Below are 20003 nucleotides of genomic sequence, written 5' to 3'. Positions count from 1 at the left end.
TCCATTGGTGTTCCTGGTTGCCAGGAAAACTTGTACTTCTGTTCAATTGATTACATTTTGACTGGATCTATATTTGTGGCTGACAATAATTTGTGAGCTCAGTACCTGAAATGAACATGAATTTATGAATAGTTTTGTCTCATTAGGTAGCTGTGATCATGGATTTGGTATAATACCTAACATATAATAAGTGTTTAAAAAAATTTGGCTGCTGTTATTTTGCTTTCTATTTTCAACTTTTTCTAATCACAGCTTTTCTAAAACGATGTCATTGAGGCTTAGAAAACTCGCCTCGTTGTCTACAGCAGACAGTGACAGGGCTTGGATTTGAATCCAGGTCTGCACTTAATGTCTGAGCTCTTTCTTAACAACTATTCAGTACACCCAGTGCTATAACTGTCAGGTCACTTCCAGACCTTACATTTTATCAATATTTGTTAAATACTATGAGAAATGGGCACAATGTTGGAAAATGGGTTCAACATTTTCCTCCAACCACATCCGGCAATCAAAATCTTACGTGTGTGTGTGTGTGTGTGTGTGTGTGTGTGTGTGTGTGTGTGTGTATGCGTGTAACCCTTACCAAGAATATTTTTCCATTGATATTTAGAAAGAGTGAAAGGAAAGTGGGAGGGAGGGAGGGTGGAAGGGAGAGAGGGAGAGGGAGAGGGAGAGGGAGAGGGAGAGGGAGAGGGAGAGGGAGAGGGAGAGGGAGAGGGAGAGGGAGAGGGAGAGGGAGAGGGGGAGGGAGAGGGAGAGGAGGAGAGAGAGAGAGAGAGAGAGAGAGAGAGAGAGAGAGAGAGAGAGAGAGAGGTGGAGAGAGAAAGAATGAGAAACATCAATGTGAAAGAGACCCATCAACTGGTTGCTTCCTAAACACATGTCACCAGGATGGGAATGAAGCCCCCAATCAAGGTATGTGACACCCTGGTCCAAGGGCTGACTCTAACCCCAGAGCAAAACCAGCCAGCCAGGGCAAAAATCTCAGTTTTTATTGTGAGAGAGACATCATTAATGAAAAATCTCTTATTAGTATTTTTATTTTCACAGTACTATACTCAGGATTTTGCAAAACCCTAGCCTAAGCAGATAGCTTTTGGCACACAGTGAGTGTTCACTTAATATTTAATTAATTAATGTACCAGCCAACATTAGATTTAAAAAGTGCACTAACTGATTACTCAGTTGACCATCATAGCAAAGCATCAGCGCAGAGAGTGCAGATACAGCTATTTGTCATGTGTGAATGAGGGTCTGTGTATTCGGAAAGGTTAAGTGAACTGCCCAAGGTCATCCCAAGGTGGGAAATCGAGTATCATCTCCAGTATCATTCCAAAATTAATGCTCTTGCCACTGACCTCAAAATCAAATTCTTCGACCCTCTAACTGGATCAGAAGTAAAGTTTTCCATATGGAAGTTCAATCACTTCAGCCCAAGTTTCTGTTCTTTTTCAGGAATGGTTAAGACTTATTTCAGTTTCTTTGATTAGCAAATGTGTACAATTCCCAAAAGTCCACTCATGAAGTCTTTAGTATATTAAAAATGTAAAAGCATATTTTTCTTCTTTGTGTTTCTAAATGATATTCTTTTTTTCCTATTGCTCATGTGTGTTATACTCTCCTCAGCCTCCTTAAGCCTCTCATCAACACGCAATAATTAGCCTTCTACTGACAGAGTGAAGGTAAAATCAAAGGCATGGCACAGGCTTTGAGGCTAGAAGAGAAAGGTCCTGCCTCAAACAAACCCAAATTACTAGTCACCTTAGTCACAATATAGCACAGCTTCCTTCAAGGGCGCTTTTAAAAAAAGTGAAACCAATTCAGTACAACCATTAATCCTATTGATTACTCAAAAGAACTTGAAAGGAGGGTTTAAGACTCAGAAAGGACCCAGGGAACAAGAAGGTTGAGAATTTAAGAAAGCCAGATACTAAGAAACATCAAAATCAAAAATAAGTTTGAAATTGAATGATATCACTAAATAATGTTAAATTTGTGCCAGGAAAAAATGTAGTATGATTAGACAGGATTAAAAGTTTTTAAGTTTTTCTAGCATTCCACATAATTACATAATTATCAGAGGTCTAAAATTCATAAAAAGAAATGAGATCAATTTTGTTAAGCAAGCTGGACAATGTTTTAGTTATGCCTTTTATATTTATTGTTTGAGGTTGTCTGCTACAGCCATTAATGAGGGAGATTTAAATCTTAGCTTTTTATTTTAAAACAATACTATTAATGGCATCTATCTCAGACTTCCTATCTTGGATGGAACAATACTTATTAACTTCATACTAGATCAGAAGACACTGAATAGTATAAACAAAAGCATAAGTAGGTCACCTGTGGTTCCACATGGCTCCCTGCCATCCCAGAATATTAGTGGTAGGCAAGTACAGAATCACACTGTGCTAAACAAAATGACAATACGTCACTGTTTTCTTTTTCTTTTTACTTCCAATAAATATCCATCCCTCTTCACCTTAGCCATGTAATATCCTGCTTCTGAGATCATGTATCACTAGTACTGTTTGGTGAGGACTGGTAAGTGAAGAAAGTTTTCTTATCAAAAAATATTTAAGCTCTATAATTTTCCAAATTATGCTTAATAAAGACTTCTTTCTTCCGATCTAGTTTCTTAATACAGTTATCCTTTGTCATACTGTGTCATTTTATGAGTTTCTTTTTCCACAAAACCATATTCTTTCTATGAGGGTAAACTTGATATTAATATGAGGCATGGTTTGGTGTATATCTGCAAAAAGATGGACTGGCAAGTGCTTCCATCTCCCTTTCTTCACAGCATGTACCACAGAGGATAGCTAGTACAGAATATATTCTCAATAAGTATTTTCAAATTAGTGAATAAATTAATTCCTTTGTTGTAACATCACATAGACCTCAAGCTCGATGAGATGTGCTTTTACATACTATATGTAACTCTACTGAAATAGATTGAACTTTGTCAAAAATGTATTATTTATTTTGTGCAGAAAAATTCTCTCAAAATATTTCCATAAATTTTTAGTTATCTTTATAACTTCACGCAAGTTGGCAAATAAAAGTACCATCAAACTCAACTAATTTGGATTTTTTTTTTTTTGCATTTTGTGTGTGTGTATACAAATCCAATTAATTATTATTGCCAGCTTAATTCTTTAGTATTACTTAATAAAACTTAGGTTTTAACATTAAATATAGTAGAAATCAATGCTCTATGTATTTTTACTTCCTCTGAACAAAAAAGGAGAACGAATTATGTTTGTATAATGAGAGATGAGTGTACTAGTTTGGGAATTAAAAGCAATCAAATTAAGTTTGATTACAAATAAAATAACCAGATGGAGTGTTATTTTTTTAGTGTCTTAATACAGTTTTACTGTCTTTTCTCTGTTTACTTTAATAAAACATATTAAATACAAGCTTCATTTGTAATTTAATTTTTTTTCAAATTCCATGAAGTTGAAATTAAACTCAAAGGATGCTTAAATATGTCTTAACTTTTATATTCAGCTTATCTAAAGAATAAAAATCTATCATATGGCAATGCAATAATACATTCTTAAAGAATTAATGGCTCTCTACCCTCATTAGAGGGAGACTCAAGGCTTGGAATCCTAACCCAATCTCGTGCAAAGCAGATATATGGCTTCTGAAAAGAAGTTATATAACCAAGAGAATATGATGAAAATTTTTGAATTGTCAAAGGTGCAAATAGTTCTATTCTTAAAGTCTTTGAGAAAAGGAACACAGACATATTATTTTTGCTTTATATTATATCTACTTTTTATTTTAGCTGTGGGTAAGACTGACTTTCAGATAATATTAACAATTATCCTAATATATAAAAATCCAGGGTCCATAACGTCCCAAACGACTGAAGGCTCAACCTAACGCCAGGCTGCATGCTCAACAGGCTCTTGTGGGCAGGGACTGGTGAGCGGGCTGAACTGCTGACCTCTCCAGGAGAGAGAAGCAGGGCTGATCAGCAGACTCTGCTTCTCTATCTCTGAAAGATCAGCAGTTCAGCCTGCTCGCCAGCAGCCTGTGGTCGCTGTTGATCATCCCTGCCTCTCTGATCATGCCCAGAGATAGGCCCAGAGACGCTGACTGGCATAGAAACTGACCAATCAGAACCAAATCTGGCTGAACTGCAAGGAGCCAATGGATGCCTAGGAGGTGGAGCTTTTGACGCTGAATGGCATAGAACCAGACCAATCAGAACCAAATCTGGGTGAACAGCGAGAAGCCAATGACTGCCTAGGAGATGTAGCTTTTGATGCTGACTCACATAGAAAATGACCAATCAGAACCAAATCTGGGTGAAGTGCCAGGAGCCAATGGCTGACTAGGAGGCAGAGCTTCTGACGCTGACTAGCGTAGAAACCAACCAATCAGAATGTAATCTGGGTGAACTGCGAAGGCAGAACCTAAGGTGGGGGCTGAGGAGGGGTTTTAAGGGCAACAGTTATTTGGTGTAAGGTGTAAGAAATTGATTCAATATTTTAATGACCAGTTTGGCAGTATAGTGCATATGGCTGGTTATCAGTCCAGATATAGGGATTATGTATTTTTGTCTGCCAAGGGCATCTCCTCCTGCTGAAAAAGGCTCCCACCTCCTATTTAAGCAATCCTATCCTATATAATTTATCTATACTAATTAAAGGGTAATGTGCTAATTAGACCGGGTCAACCAGCCATCTTATGGACGTCCGACTACCTTCTGGACAAAGCCATAGTGGTAGGGGCCAAGGCAGAGGCAGTTGGGGGCAACCAGGCTGGCAGGGGAGGGCAGTTGGGGGTGAAATCAGGCCAGCAGGGGAGGGCAGTTGGGGTTGAGATCAGGCTGGCAGGGGAGGGCCATTGGGGGTGACCAGGCCAGCAGGGGAGGGCAGTTTGGGGTGAGATCAGGTTGGCAGGGAAGGTAGTTGGGGGCAAGATCAGGCCAGCAGAGGAGGGCAGTTAGGGGCAATCAGACAGGCAGAGGCAGTTAGGGGCAATCAGACAGGCAAACAGGTGAGCAGTTAGGAGCCAGCAGTACCAGATTATGAGAGGGATGTCCAACTTCCAACTATACCGGCAGTTGGACATCCCCCAAGAGGTCCCCTATTGGAGAGGGTGCAGGCTGGGCTGAGCGAACCGCCCCCCCTCCATGCATGAATTTTGTGCACTGGGCCACTATTATATTAATAATAGCACCAAAATATATATTTTAATATTACTTTATAGAACAGAAAAAATCTGATAATTTCTGATATCACAGTAAATACTTGATTAAAATAATTATTACTACTGTCATTGTTATTATTTTATCTATAATAATTTTAAGAGAGTGTCAGTTAGTTTTCAATCTAATGTTTTATTTCCTAAGGTTCATATTATTTCCTTTCATTTTATACTCAGGCCTATGGAATGCCTCAATGTACTACAACTCAGTTTCATTAACAAGTTGCAGTTACTGACTAGTGAATGTTAGCATGTTCAATTTGAAATTTACAAAGAAGTTATTCATTTTGCTGACTTTTATATATAAAAGATGTTTGTTATAAAAGTAAATACCTTTCTATCTCCAATCTCCTCTGTTTCCACTCCCTACACACACACATACACACACACACACACACACACACACACACACACACACACCCCCTAGCTCTGGAACTTTCCAGATTTTGCTCATTTTACTACACCATAATTCTTCTCTACAACTGGAGGAGAAGTTATGGGATCCACTTATAACTGTGCTAAAGCACTAGCATACTGATTTATCTTACACTAGAGGCCCGGTTCACGAAATTCATGCACTCCAGAGGTTCTGTCAGCCCAGCCTGCACCCTCTCATAGTCCAGGAGTCCTTGGGGGAGTCCAACTGCTGCAGAGGAGGGAGTGGCTCCTGTCACCACTGCTGCGCTCTCCAGCCATGAGCCCATCTTCTGGCTGAGCACTGCTCCCCCTGTGGAAGAACACTGACTACCAGGGGCAGCTCCTGTGTTGAGCATCTGCCCCCTGGTGGTCAGTGCACATCATAGCAACCGGTAGTTTTGCAGTTCAGTTGATTTTCATATTAGCCTTTTATTATATAGGACAGTGCACATATGGCTGGCTATGTGCAACTACAATAAAAATTTACAAAACAATATCTACTCTTTCTATCCTGTAATACACTCTGATATTTATAATATATTTTATTCCATTTTACTCTATGTTGACTGCTGGTTGCAACCCACTAAGTTGGTCTTATAAATGACTCATGGGTTACTATGCATTTTTTGAAAAACCAGTGGGTAGATAATCTTATTCTTTTGAAAGTCTGTGTGTATGAGAGTGCCTATATGAATATTGATGCATAAAATTCATCATTGCAACACAACCTATTGTTTCAAAGTCCCCCAAAATGAACACATCTGGCAATCACACCTCTTGCCAAAAAGTCTCCTCAACGTTTGGTTAAATTGAGAAGCCTTTCTAAAGTATTTGCAAATGTGCCAAAATGAGATGTCATAACTCTTAGTCCTGATGAATTCCAAAGAAGTTTTTCATACATAAGGCTGCAGCATTTAACAACATGTCCTCCAGCTCTTAAAAATGTGTACCATACTGCTTCCTCCCATAATTGGCATCTGAAGGATGGAGTATGGAGTCTGCAATAGCGATTTGAATAGAAACAACAAGGTACAGTCTGTACTTATCATCAGACTCACTGTAGGTCTTCTGTGAGGTCTTGTTGCCACATACATCCTCATTAATTTATTTTATTTTTTCTGTAATTAATTCTTTCCATGGGAACAAGGAAATGTGCTGCTTTCAAAGCCAGATAAAAAGACACAGGGAATATTAGAGAAAGATTTTCTCTGTGGGAAAACAAATGGTGTTTGCTTGTTTTCTAAGGAAGGGAAAAGAATCAATGGGTGTGCATTCCAGTTTTTCTTCAAGTCATAACTACCTCCATATAAAGACAGGAAGTTTGAACTTAATTAAAAAGGGTTGGCCTTAGGTCCAAATCCTTGTTCTGTCACTAACCAGCTGCAGTTCTCTAGGGGAAACACTTTTTCTATACCTACTCTCTAATCTATAAAATGTAACATTATCAGACTGTGTTATGAAATAAATGAATCAACTAACAAATTCATGAAATATTATGGTATGTATGACCATGTTTTAACTTATAGAATAATAGAATCCCAGTTAAATGACATTTGGTTGTCAATAATGGGAATTACCCAAAACAAGACCAATACTCCAACTCCTTTCCTCCCTCTATTGAGGCTTAAGTTCATTTTCTTTTCTTTTTATATATATATATATATATATATATATATATATATATATATATATATATATATATATATATATACATATATATATATATATAATTTATTGATTTTTTACAGAGAGGAAGGGCGAGAAATAGAGAGTTAGAAACATCGATGAGAGAGAAACATCGATCAGCTGCCTCCTGCACACCTCCTATTGGGGATGTGCCCGCAACCAAGGTACATGCCCTTGACTGGAATCGAACCTGGGACCTTTCAGTCCGCAGGCCAACACTCTATCCACTGAGCCAAACCAGTTAGGGCTTAAGTTCCTTTTCCATATCCCCTCTAAGTGGTTGTGTTAGGCCTGATCAAATAATTAAACCAACACCCTCTCCCCTAAGAACTGACCTTTAGACCACTTCACAACTGACATTCCCTTTCCCTTAAACTACATTTCACTTCCTAAGACCACATTCTACTTGTTAAAACCACTATCTTTTCCCTTCTGGACCCACCCAGAGAATTTTCCACCCAGAATAAAGCCCACCTAGAGTCCTTTAAAAGTTCTGGCTCCCTGTCCCTGGTTGCTGGCACCATTTGGGGACTCAGACCATTTGGTTTACCAGATGACCTAATCCTATCTAATAAAAGAGAAAAATGGTAATTGGCGTACGACGATACCCTTTTCATTGGCTAATCAGGGCTATATGCAAATTAACTGCCAACTAAGATTGGCAGTTAACTGCCAACATAGGTGCAATGCTGGGAGGCGAAAGGGGAAGGAGGGAAGAAGCTGCCTGCTGCTGACTGCAATCGGAAACCCAGGTGGCAGCCAAGAGCCAGAGAAGCGAGCTGCCTTTGCTCGGAGAAGCCAGGCCTCCTTTGCTGGCTTCTGTGATAAGAGAACCTGGCCGCCTTTGCCGGCCCTGGGCCAGTAATGGGAGAAGCTGGGTGGGGCAGGGAAGAGGCGGATGTCTGCCTGGCTTCTCAGATCACTGATCACCAGTGATGGGAGAACACCCAGAGGCGGGGCCAGAGGCCAGGCTGCATAGCTGCCTGGGGACACCATCTGGACCCCAGGGGCGACGCAGCCAGGCCCCAGAAGGAGACCCAGGGCCTGGGGCTGAGTTGCAGCTGTGGTACACAATCCAGTGCCTGGGCTGAGGAGACCCAGAAGGAGACCCAGGTGCCGGGGCTGTTTTTGCCGCTGGGGCACGCAATCCGGTGCCCAGGCTGAGGAGACCCAGGGCCCGGGGCTGCGTCGCAGCTGGGGCACGCCATCCCATCCGGGGGCGATATAGCCAGGCCCCAGAAGGAGACCCAGGCCCCAGGGCTGTATCGCTGCTGGGGCACGCGATCCAGTGCCTGGGCTGAGGAGACCCAGAAGGAGACCCAGGGGCCTCGCAAGAGGAGAGTCTCCATGGTCAGATGGCGTGGTGTCGGGACAGGAATAAAGACCCGAGGTGACTCAGATGCCTGGCCACAGGGTTAGACCAGCCAGCAGGGCCTTTCAGTTGGGACTGGGGTGGGGGTGGGGCGAGGGAGGCAAGCTGGAAATAGAGAACTACAACTCCCAGGAGGCTTAGCGGCCAGGGCCTGGGTGCCTGGCTGTGAAATCGGATGGGCTGTAGTTTCGCAAGCCACTTTAAACTAGAAGCTTGCAAGGTTGGAAGTTCTGCGTCGGGAGCCAGGGAGAAATGGAGCTGGAGCAGAGAGAGGAGTCCATGGCAGCTGTGGGCTTTGAGGAGTTCTCAGCACCTCCCGGCTGGGAGCTGGCGCTGCCTCCGCGGAAGGTGGTCACATCCTGGAGAGCGAGCTTGAGACCGAAGTGGAGTTCGTGTCTGGGGGTCTGGGCAGCTCCAGCCTCCAGGAGCGAGACGAAGAGGAGGAGGCAGCCTGAGGCCAGCAAGGGCAGCGCCAACAGGAACTCAATCGCAGGAAGTACCAGGCGCTGGATCGGCACTGCAGGGAGATTGAGCAGGCGAAGGAGCGGGTCCTGAACAGGCTCCATCAGATACAGAGGATAACATGGAGACTCCAGCAGGAGCGGAGGTTCCTCATGAAGGTGCTGGACTCCTATGGTGACAACTACCGGGCCAGCCAGTTCACCATCTTACTGGAGGACGAGGGCAGCCAGGGCAGAGACGCCCCCAACCCAGGCAACGCTGCGAACGAGCCTCCAGAGAAAGAGGGGCTGTCCCCGCCCAGAAGGACGCCAGCGCCCACAGAAGCCAGCAGCCCGGCCCCTGGCGAGGGTCCCAGCAGTTGGAAGAGGCGGCGAGTGCCATAGGAAGGGCACTGGGCAGGAGTCCCGCTGACTCCGGAGCTGGCCCCCGTGCAGATAAAGGTGGAGGAAGACTTTGGCTTCTAAGCCCTCGAGGCTCTGGACTTAAGTTGGGTTTCTCGGGGGCCAGACAAGCTGCTGCCCTACCCCACCCTAGCCAGCTCCCCCTTTGACTGACCCCCCAATAAATGGACCCGATGCAAAAAAAAAAAAAAGCTTATAGAGGCATGTTTATAGGATCAAATAGTATAAATATAGATGTAACAGGACAATAAAAAGAGAACCTGGCTATGATGATAACCTGAATGCTGCCTCTGTGTCATTCCTTCTTTGGGAACCCCTGGACCTGCTGGGGCTGGACCCCAACATTCCTCTTCTTATAAGGACTTCAGTGAGATGGTCTAAGGGTCCCACTGGAACTGCCACAATTTAATGTAATCCCCTCTTTAAAGATCTTATCTCCATATACAGGTACATTCTGAGGTTCTGGGGATTAGGATTTTAACATACATTTTGTTGATTACCCAAATCAGCCCTTAACAACCAGCATGTTTCAGAAAGTAGATTCCTACAGGGTTATTTACCAAACATTCAGAAGTATTTTTAAAAGAGCTAAGCCCCTCGCCCACCCTCCCAGCGAAGAGTGAAGGCCTGGGTTCCGGGCACCGGAGGAAAACTGGTGCCAGCAGCCAGGGGAAGGGGCCCCCAAGGGGCCCCAGATTGCGAGAGGGCACAGGGTGGGCTGAGGGACCCACCCGAGTGCACAAATTTTTGTGCACCGGGCCTCTAGTATATTCATAATTCTTTATCCCTTTTGGCCTCATGTGTTCCTCCTTTGACAACCCTAACGGGTTGTCCATTTCGGGTTTGTGCACAGGAGTTACAGAAAACTGATCATTATTTCCTTCATTGAACAGTCCTATTAATTAGTAAAAATATCCTTTTGAAAAAGTTGAACCACAATTGGTTACTCTGGCATTTCAGTAATTAGCTCTTTGTCATGCTCCTGGCCTTCTAGAGTGAATCCAGTTCCTCTCCACATGAATTTTCCAAATACCTCACAATAGTGGTCAGTGCCCTGCTGTGTCTGGTCTCCTCTCTGCTAGCTTTATTCTTTGAAGACATGGTTTCAAGTCACATAACAATTTTGGTGACTCTCCTTATTGATTTATCTTATTTTAAATGTGATGCCCAATGTTTCATCCAGGCCAGATGTGGTCTGTGGAAACATGTGAAGAGCAGGTGGCATAGAAAGGATCTCCAAGAACATCCTTTCTAGCCCCTTTCATATGACAGGTGAAGGAAGGCGTTGAAGTGACTTTCTCAGAGTTACATAGGAAAACTTTGATGTCAGTGATATTTACTTTAGTCAAATTTGTTCTTTTAACTATTTTTTCACCTCCAAGATATCATTAATGTAATCTTCATCTTTTTTCAAACTACTTTAAAATTACTGGTATAATGAGAAGATTATTACTCTTGATCAGACTTATTAAACAGCCTATCAAATATAAAAATGTTTTGTAACTAAAGAGATGAGGAAAATAGAGCAAATAAAATGAGAGAGCTAGAAAGAGAAAGAAGGAAGTAAAAAGATCCTCTTTTTAGAGTTTTGTGGATCTTGGTTTTTTTCTTCTGTGCTTGCTTCCTGTGTAATCAGTAGAGTTTGCTGTGCAAAAATTGTTTTGCATTGGAATATAAAGACTTCACACTATGCCCTCCCATTCCTCAGCTTTCCTCAATCAGAAGCAACATCTGTTACTCATTACTAAACCTTATGAACCTAGCAGCTAATAAGGTATGATGACTGAGGAATTGAATCACAAGACCAGTTCTTTAGTAAATAGAAGGAATAGACCTTTTGAATATGCAAACTCTAAAGCTCAGACAATAATGTTATCTCTGTGAGATTGGAATAACAAAGACTAAAGGAGAATATACTATTTGTTCTGCTCCCAACTATAAAATAGATAGTTACCAAACACCTAATAGGCATACTCACTCAGAGATTATTGTCACATTGAAAGAAGCACTGGATTAATTAGAACTATAGTGCTCACATTTGCACATAATCCCAGGTATTTATTTGTGTGTGTTGGGGGAGCGGTGTAGTGGCATCCTCTGGGGAAAAAAAAAAAGTTTCTTCTAATATAGTTATCCCAGGGATGGAGTATTTGGGGGAAAATTCTAGTATTTTCAGCAGTGAATGGACAGCAATGGTACCTGAGAAAATGTACCTGAGAAAATAACAGGATGTTATTTTACCTCAAGCAGGAGTATTTTGTAGGGGAGTCAGAGGCCAAGCCAGAACTTATATTAAAAAACAAACAAACAAAAAACTGAAAATAGGGAAGATCTTGCCCTGGCCACAGCTAGGTATGTCAGTGAATGCCATTTTTGTTTCCTGAGACAATAATAACTCTGAGGGGCTATCTTCTATCTGGAAGATAAGAAGTAGGACCCCCCTGAACACTCTTCCCAGGACTACCTCTTTTTCCCTTCACTACTGGCGATACAGTTTGACAATGACATGAATATGAAAAACTGCTTCTTTATTATTACATTTGTCACTGAATCTCCAGAATTATGGATCTATGATCTAATGTAATGAAGAATCTACCTAAAAGTCATTGCATCTTCTGGCTTTTATGTATTGTTTTGTCAGTGGTAACCAATATAATTATCCAATCAATCCACGCTTATGAAGATTTATGGGTCTAATGTTTTTAGGATGTTTATAAAGCAAAGAAAAATATTTCAAAGTTTCTTCAAATCTTAATATGACCCAGGCAAAGAAGTACTTCATCAAATTTACAGGTCAAGAACAAAGGGACCACACTATTTCTCAAAGCTAATTTTTACATGAACCAAGCCATTTGTGGTCCCTGCTGCTATTTAAAATGAGCATTAAGAGTTTCGGCAGATTGGCATCATTCAGATGAAGGGAAAAGGAGTACAGCAATAAAATGGAGAGGTCATGCAATGGCAAAAACAGAGAACTTCAGTAATTATCTTCAACGATTATGCATAAACAAAATTCTGGACAGTAATCTTGAGTTCTAAGACCCAAGTCTGTAAAGAATTATGCACAAGTAAGGCCAAGTTACTTGTCCTGACTTTGTTTTCTCAACTGTAAGATAAAGGGGTTAGATTAAATGCTCATCTAAAACCCTTCCAGTGTTAACATTCTAAAAGCTACCGGTAGTTTATGTGTCTGAATTATCATCGTGATAATCTCAAAATTCACCTCAACTCTCAGCACTACTTAACCTCTAGAGAAAGAAAATAAAATCATTTTAAAAAGTACTCAGTAAAGCCCATAATGACATTTCTGGTCTTTCCAACCTAAATTGTTGTTTTGATATAACCACAACAGAAAAGGTGTGATGGGGGATATATATTTCCATTTTTTTAGAAGTTAAATGCAACTTTTTTAGAAGTTGGACTATGAATCATATTGACGGTCTTACAACCAAAGCCAGATTGCTATCACATTTTAAAATAATTGATGGAAAATGATATCATAACCTACAAGTGGCACAACATTACAATATGTAGGTTAGGCTGAAGACCATGTTTTAATGATTGTCACATTACCAGTACAACTTATTGGTACACTTTCCCTCCGAGAGCATCACTGACATATTTGTTGGCTAGAGCGAATTAGCATTCCATTATCATTAGGTGGAAATAATAAATTCAAGAACCAGTGCAAACAAAAAATGGAATGGGGTGTGAATAGCATTTTGCAATTAATCAAGGGAGGCATTTTGGCACCTCATTTTTCTAAAGAAATAAAACTGTGAAAACTTATAAGTGTGTGCTACTTATCCACATGCTATATGTTCATCAACAGTGAGCTAGATACTATTTTAACACAAATTCACCCATTCTGCAAATAGTCTTTGAGTGCTTATTATGTGCTAGGCACTCTGATAGGCTTTGGGGATGTTCAGTGAAGTTTCAACTCAAGTCAGCAAACAACTGTGGTGTGAAAATCCTGTATGTCACCTGTAAAGTATAATATTCACGGTTTTGTGTATAAAATACAATCTGTAGTTACTTTTCTCCCTAAAATTAAGCTAGATCAAGGGGAATAATGGAATATATACAAGTGTGTGACTATTCAAACCATTCGGGCTTTAGGGAATTAATCAAATCTCTAGTTACAAAAGTATGAGTGAAGCATTTTAAAATTTTCTTTTTGCCCACAGCATTTATTCATTTTATTTCACATTTAAATATCGAGACCATTAATGTATGTCAATATATTTTAAAAACTTTTTGAGGTTTAAACATTATAGCAGTATCCCATTTTGGGGGGAGGACTAAAATTTAAATGAATTTTATACTGGGATGAATATGTTTATACTGAAGCTATTACTGTTGCTCATAAATGTATGGTTAGCTGGGTAGTGTTCACAGTTTCAGCTGGGCTTTCTTGTGTGACTGCAAATAACTGTGAGAGAGGAAGGCAGTTGTGTTGCTCTGCGTTGGGTGCTCTCACATAGTTGAGGTCAGGTGGCCTAAAATGGTCTCATGTGGAAAACCTGGGTGCTCTTTTCCTTCACATGGTGAGGACAGGGCTCCCAGACAGACAGACTAGGAAAGGAGTCCTCACTTCTGCCAAATTCTATTGACTGAGGCAGTCACCGAGCAGTGTGGCATGAGAATGGAAGGGAACTATCAAGTTACAAAGCAGAGGGGATCATTAATGGAAGTCATCAAAGCCAAAACAGTCCATCTGCCCACCCCTAAGTAGGTGAGCACCACTGATCTTGTGCATTAATGGGCACATGTACCAAGATTTGCAAAAGTACTGAAGCAAAGAATCCCTTAAATCTTCTTATAGCAAAGACAGGGTAGACTGACTGACTCCTTTAAAGGAGTAAAAATGAGTCATTGCCTGTTCCTTTCCTCCATATAGTTCAAAAGCTAATGTTGTCTGCCCTTAATTTTTTTCCTTCTTTTTTGTTTTGTTTTTCTTTTCATGCTATTAATCTCTTTGCCTAAAACACCTAGGAACAATTTCTGCATAATACAATAAGCCACAGTAAATGCACAGTCCTTTATCCTACAAAAAATCATAAATCAAGGAGAAAGCAAGTGTAACAGATTAACCTTGAAGCTGAAACCAAAGTCACCTTTTGTTCTCTTCTGATATTCTGTAATAGCATATCTGTTCTCCAAAAAAACATCTTGTGATAGCTAACAAGAGGACTAAGTGACAAGGTACTGACATGTCTCAGTATAAAATGGGTAATTTGTGGGATAAAATGTGTTTGTTTTTTAAATGGGACATCTTTTCATAGACCTCAATGCCTTAAGTGAAAGCATTTGTAATTGTCTATATTCTTGAAGAAAGAGGAATATCCACTGAGCAAAGGATCATTATAAGGATGTAGGAATAAATTTGGGATACAGACTGAGTGCCCAAGGGCTAGATAGGATTACTCCAATTCAACCAGAAAAAGGCTCAAGTAGGAACTGACTTCCTGAAGGACCAAACAACAGAAAACAAGGCATCACCTAGCAGCTCTAACAGTACCAAACAGAGTTGTATCTTGTTACTCCAGCACTTTTCTCATCCTGGGGGAGTTTTACCTTGTGAAACTTCCTACCACACTGCTCCTACTCCGATAAACCATAAGAAGGAACAGTATAGAACCTCATTATCCAGATGTGCACTTGATTACAATCAAAGGAATATAAATGCTTCTTCACTAAACTACATAAAATGACAAACCAAAGAGAATTTCTTCCAATCTTTAAAAGTTCACATTCAAAATTTGTTCTCTCCTGAATCCTGGTGGTATCATCCAAACACTTTGCCAGAATTGGACAACACAATTTCTATTGGCCTATTTAAATAATTAAATAATTGAATTTGCCTAAATTTGGCAATAGAATATTTTTGTCTTACTTTATGCCCACAAAAACAAAACAAAACAAAAACCCTGTTTTCCTTTAATTGTTCTGTTGTAATACATGGTTTATGCATGTAATATGTAGCTTTAAATATTTACATGTAAAAGTTATATAAGAAAAGTAGGTTCCATTTATTCCACCCTCTCCCCTAACCACTGAGATTTCCTCCCCAGAAGGAGCCATTGCTATCAGCTGTGCTCTGCTCTAAGAGCAATTCTGTGAATATCCAATCAAATGGTTTTTATAAATTCAAGTAACATACCATACACACAGAACTTCCCCTCACTTTTTTCACCTGAAATGATCTTGGAGATAATTATAATCTCACAATAGAATGCTTCGTTAATTTTAATCGATATCTAAAAATACATTGGATGCATCATGATTTATTTATTTTATTGGATTGCTGCTGGTATACATTTTAGTTAAAAAACAAAACAAAAACAGTTTAAATTAGTAAGAGCCAGTAGTCATGATGATAAGTTTCTTTTTTAAGACAATATTGGATAAGCATCTCCCACATAGCGACCATCTATGGAATGGCCCTACTCTTTGGAATCTAGAGGGAAGTTCCTAAAAAAATCTTGATTTTTTTGAAGCAAACCAAAACATACCTTTATCCTTGTTTTTTTCCCCAAAAAAACATTATTTTACTTTCTTACCTTCCCATATTTTCTCATGCTCTTTGCTGAAAATCCATCCCTTCTTAATTTTCACCAATTGTCAGTGTTCTTCCTGTTAAAATGCAACTGTCAAATTGCATTTCCTTCTCTAAGATTTCCACCATGGCCCCCATCACTACAGAGTAGAATGTGATTTTTGCTCTCATTCAATTTACTTTAGAGATATTTTAACTCCTTGTCATCTTGAATCATCTCCTTTGCCAGACTGCATGCCCATCTAAGATAGTGATGTATACAGCAAAGGGCTATCCTTATAAGAACTACCAGAGGGCCTTTCATTTATTTGTGCTTAATAAATATGTGTTGTAGAAATATATCCTGAGAGTGTGATTCCATTAGATCCTCCTAAATTATAATAGGTCATTGAACTATGAGTCAGTAGCTATAAGCCTTACTTCTGGCTCTGATATTGCTATTAGGTATTTATTAGATGAATTATTTGAACTCTTAAAATATTCGTACTTTAAAATGGGGGTGGGTGGGAAGAGATTAACTAAAGAACTTATATACTTACGTGCATAGCCCATGGACACAGACAGTAGTGTAGTGAAGGCCTGGGGTGGGGTAAGGACTGGGTGGAGGGGGCAATGAGGGTGGGAATGGGGGGCATCTATAATACATCAATAATAAAATATATATGTATATTAAAAATAAAACAGGAATAAAATATCTGGATCATTTGTATAACTACTTGTTGTGAGAATCAAATGAAATAGTGATTTTATAACAAAAATCTCATCATTACACACAAAAAAATCAAAGGTCTCCTACTTCAATCACCTAAACATTGCTCAAAATCTCTATACATTAACATTCTCTGTAAGTTAACTATAAATTTATACATGAAAATTTCCAGAGGCATAGAAATCTCTATCAATATAGAAGCCCAAGTTACGTTTATGCCATTCTGAATATTAATGAGTGGCTATTCAGTGAAACCCATATTACGCCACTTGATGATAAGTTTGCTATATCTACTTGGTGCTTGGCTCCCAAGCTCTGTACTAAGATTTCTTTGGTTCTTTCATTAATTTCTCAATAATGCAACCCCACATTTTATAAGTTTAGATTGTTTGGACCACACTGATAGTGTTATTGCAGGATTTTTAAATCTAAACTAACCCTCACAATGATTGAAGAAGATGTAAAAAGTATTTTGAACCTTTTTTTGGCCTTCTATATGTGTGTAGTATATTCTCCTAGATCAGAGGTTCTCAACCTGTGTGTCACGACCCCTTTGGGGGTTGAGCGACCCTTTCACAGGGGTCGCCTAAGACCATTGGAAAACACAAATATAAGTACATATTGTTTTTGTGATTAATCACTATGCTTTAATTATGTTCAATTTGTGACAATGAAATTGGGGGTCACCACAACATGAGGAACTGTATTAAAGGGTCGCGGCATTAGGAAGGTTGAGAACCACTGTCCTAGATGGAAAGTTGCATAATAAGTGAGTCTCACCATTTGGGTTCCTTAAACTCTGCAGGTCAAACCCAAACCATCCTAAACAGGCTTGGGTAAGAACTAACAAATAATGTACATAAAAGCATTTTAAAAACACAATATACAATAAAAGGTCTAATAGTATTATTAACTGTTGTAAAGCCTGTCATATTTTCCTTTTCCACTAAACTTTGAGCATGTAGAAGCAATTTAAAACTAAATTATTAAGATTTTACATTTTCTAAGTATGCTATATACAAAGATAAAACTAATTCACATGTATCTCCATTTCACATTTAATGATATACTCAACTGAAAAAGTGGTTGTAAGACTAAGCTGTTTGGTATTTTTCCTACTACATTATACCTGGGCCAGAACTGGCTGCCTTCACTCCTTATGTGTATTTATGTGGATCCCCCACACCTGGGGTCCACATATCTCTTTTTATCATAAATAATACGCAGTTGAACACCTTTAAATGAGATGTTCAATGAAGAGCTAAAAAACTTAAAAATATCTAGCAGTATTAGAGCAGAAATGCAAATAATACAATACATAATCCAAAAAAAAAAATTCTATTTAGCCAAATGGCCACGTGAACATTCCTTTATCTTAGATTTTTGTCACTCTATACATATGTCATCCCAGTTCCTTCTTTATTAATGATATAGAACGGGGCAACTCAAAAGATCCCAAACAGTTAAGAATATTTTCACCTTCCAAAACCTGACATCTTAACTGGGAAGCTGCTGAGCGCCTAAGAGCACATACTTCATGAAAGTAAAGAAAACGTACCTTCTGTGTGCACAGCTGACACATAGGTCCAGTTGTACCTCTTCACTATGTCCACCATGGCCCGAGCCTGCTGGGCATCTGAAGGCACGACCCTCATGAAGTACTTGAACAGAGTCTTGTCACTCAGATCCATGCTTGTTGCCGAGTAAGCAATCTGAGGTATGTTGAAAAGCTGGAGCAAGTTCTGGACCTGAATGGCCACAGAACTGGAGCCGGGCCCAATGACCCCTACTATGGGCTTCTTGGAGCGGAAGGAGGAAGAGCCATCCACACAGCGCACCAAACCTTCTTCTTCTTCCGAAGAAATGAGGGAGTCCCTGATGAACTCAATGCTCTGTTCTAGGGCCACAGCCGAGTGCCAGCAGGAATCCCTTATCTCACAGCCCAGTGTGATGTTGGGCAGGAGTGTGGGGTCTGCGTTGATCCTTTCCAGGGTGTGCAGCATGGCTTCCACTCTCTGAATGCCATACTGTTCGCGGACTGCCCCACACTTCCTCTCATGAACTTTGTCCACGGTGGGCTGGTGGTGGACAGAAAACAGAGCTCCAATGATGATGTCACCCGGCATGTGAGCCACCACCCTCCTCTCGCTAGACTGTGCACTCCCACGGACATCTTCTTTCAAAAGCAGCACTGACAAGATCAACAGAAGGACCATTTTAGGAAAGGAGTTCAAGCTAATAAAGACAGCATGGTGGGGAAAACGTAGGAGAGTTCTGATAGAGAGAATCAAACAATGTCCTACGCTGAGTGGCAAACCAAGAAATTAGCCAGTAATTTAGATGTGCTCTCTAAAGGACCACCATGTCCCCAGGTACCGTTTAGTTAGATGAATCCACGTGATCATGATCTTCAAAACCTGGGGGAAAAAATAGCACAGGTATTAATAGCGTAAATGCCACTAGTTTGGAAAGCTCTGATGGTCTATGCCAGGGGTGGGCACACTTTTTGACTCGAGGGCCACAATGGGTTCTTAAACTGGACCGGAGGGCCAGAACAAAAGCATGGATGGAGTGTTTGTGTGAACTAATATAAATTCAAAGTAAACATCATTACATAAAAGGGTATGGTCTTTTTTTTTTTTTTTTTTAGTTTTATTCATTTCAAACGGGCATATCTGGCCCGCGGGCCGTAGTTTGCCCACGGCTGGTCTATGCTATTGGGGAAAGAGAGGAGTCTTTGATGATGTAAATAACTTGAAAGTAAAAGGGAATATAAAAATCTTTCTGACTATCCTTTGTCTCCTTTGTGAATTTTGTGATGTGATGAAGCAACTGATATAGCTTATTGATCCTTCTTTGCTTAGATTAACATTTTTTTCATTTATTCATCTGAAGTATAGGAAACTAAACCATATGTGTAGCAAGCTGAACCATGTTCTCACTTGGGGGTGAGAGAAAGCATCATAAAAGCAAAACTACGCTATGGACAGAAAACCTTAGGGAGTATGAACCCCCAAAATTAAACATTGCTGATGGCTGGGTAGTGGTATTTGTTGTTTTAGAAATGCTTTTTTTTTCTTTCCACATTTTCAGCATTGAGCATGCATTAATTATACAATTATAAAGATAAAGTTACTTAAAGAAAGCCTACATATCCCTTCTTCAAGT

General features: G+C 40.1%; 1 protein-coding gene across 1 annotated transcript in view; it reads right to left on the bottom strand.

Annotated features, from left to right (window-relative positions):
• Positions 1 to 19238, bottom strand: part of GRM5 (glutamate metabotropic receptor 5) — a 447722-nt gene extending 428484 nt beyond the window's left edge. The window contains exon 1 of the mRNA XM_059708191.1: positions 18394 to 19238. Within this exon, the coding sequence (XP_059564174.1) occupies positions 18394 to 19051 (658 nt within the window). The 5' untranslated portion in view covers positions 19052 to 19238. The remainder of the gene's footprint in view (positions 1 to 18393) is intronic.
• Positions 19239 to 20003: the final 765 nt, after the last annotated feature.

The sequence above is a fragment of the Myotis daubentonii genome, chromosome 9 (assembly GCF_963259705.1).
Source record: "Myotis daubentonii chromosome 9, mMyoDau2.1, whole genome shotgun sequence".
Classification (NCBI taxonomy): Eukaryota; Metazoa; Chordata; class Mammalia; order Chiroptera; family Vespertilionidae; genus Myotis; species Myotis daubentonii.
The sequence above is the reverse complement of the archived record's forward strand: the minus strand, read 5'-3'. Positions and strand labels throughout refer to the sequence as shown.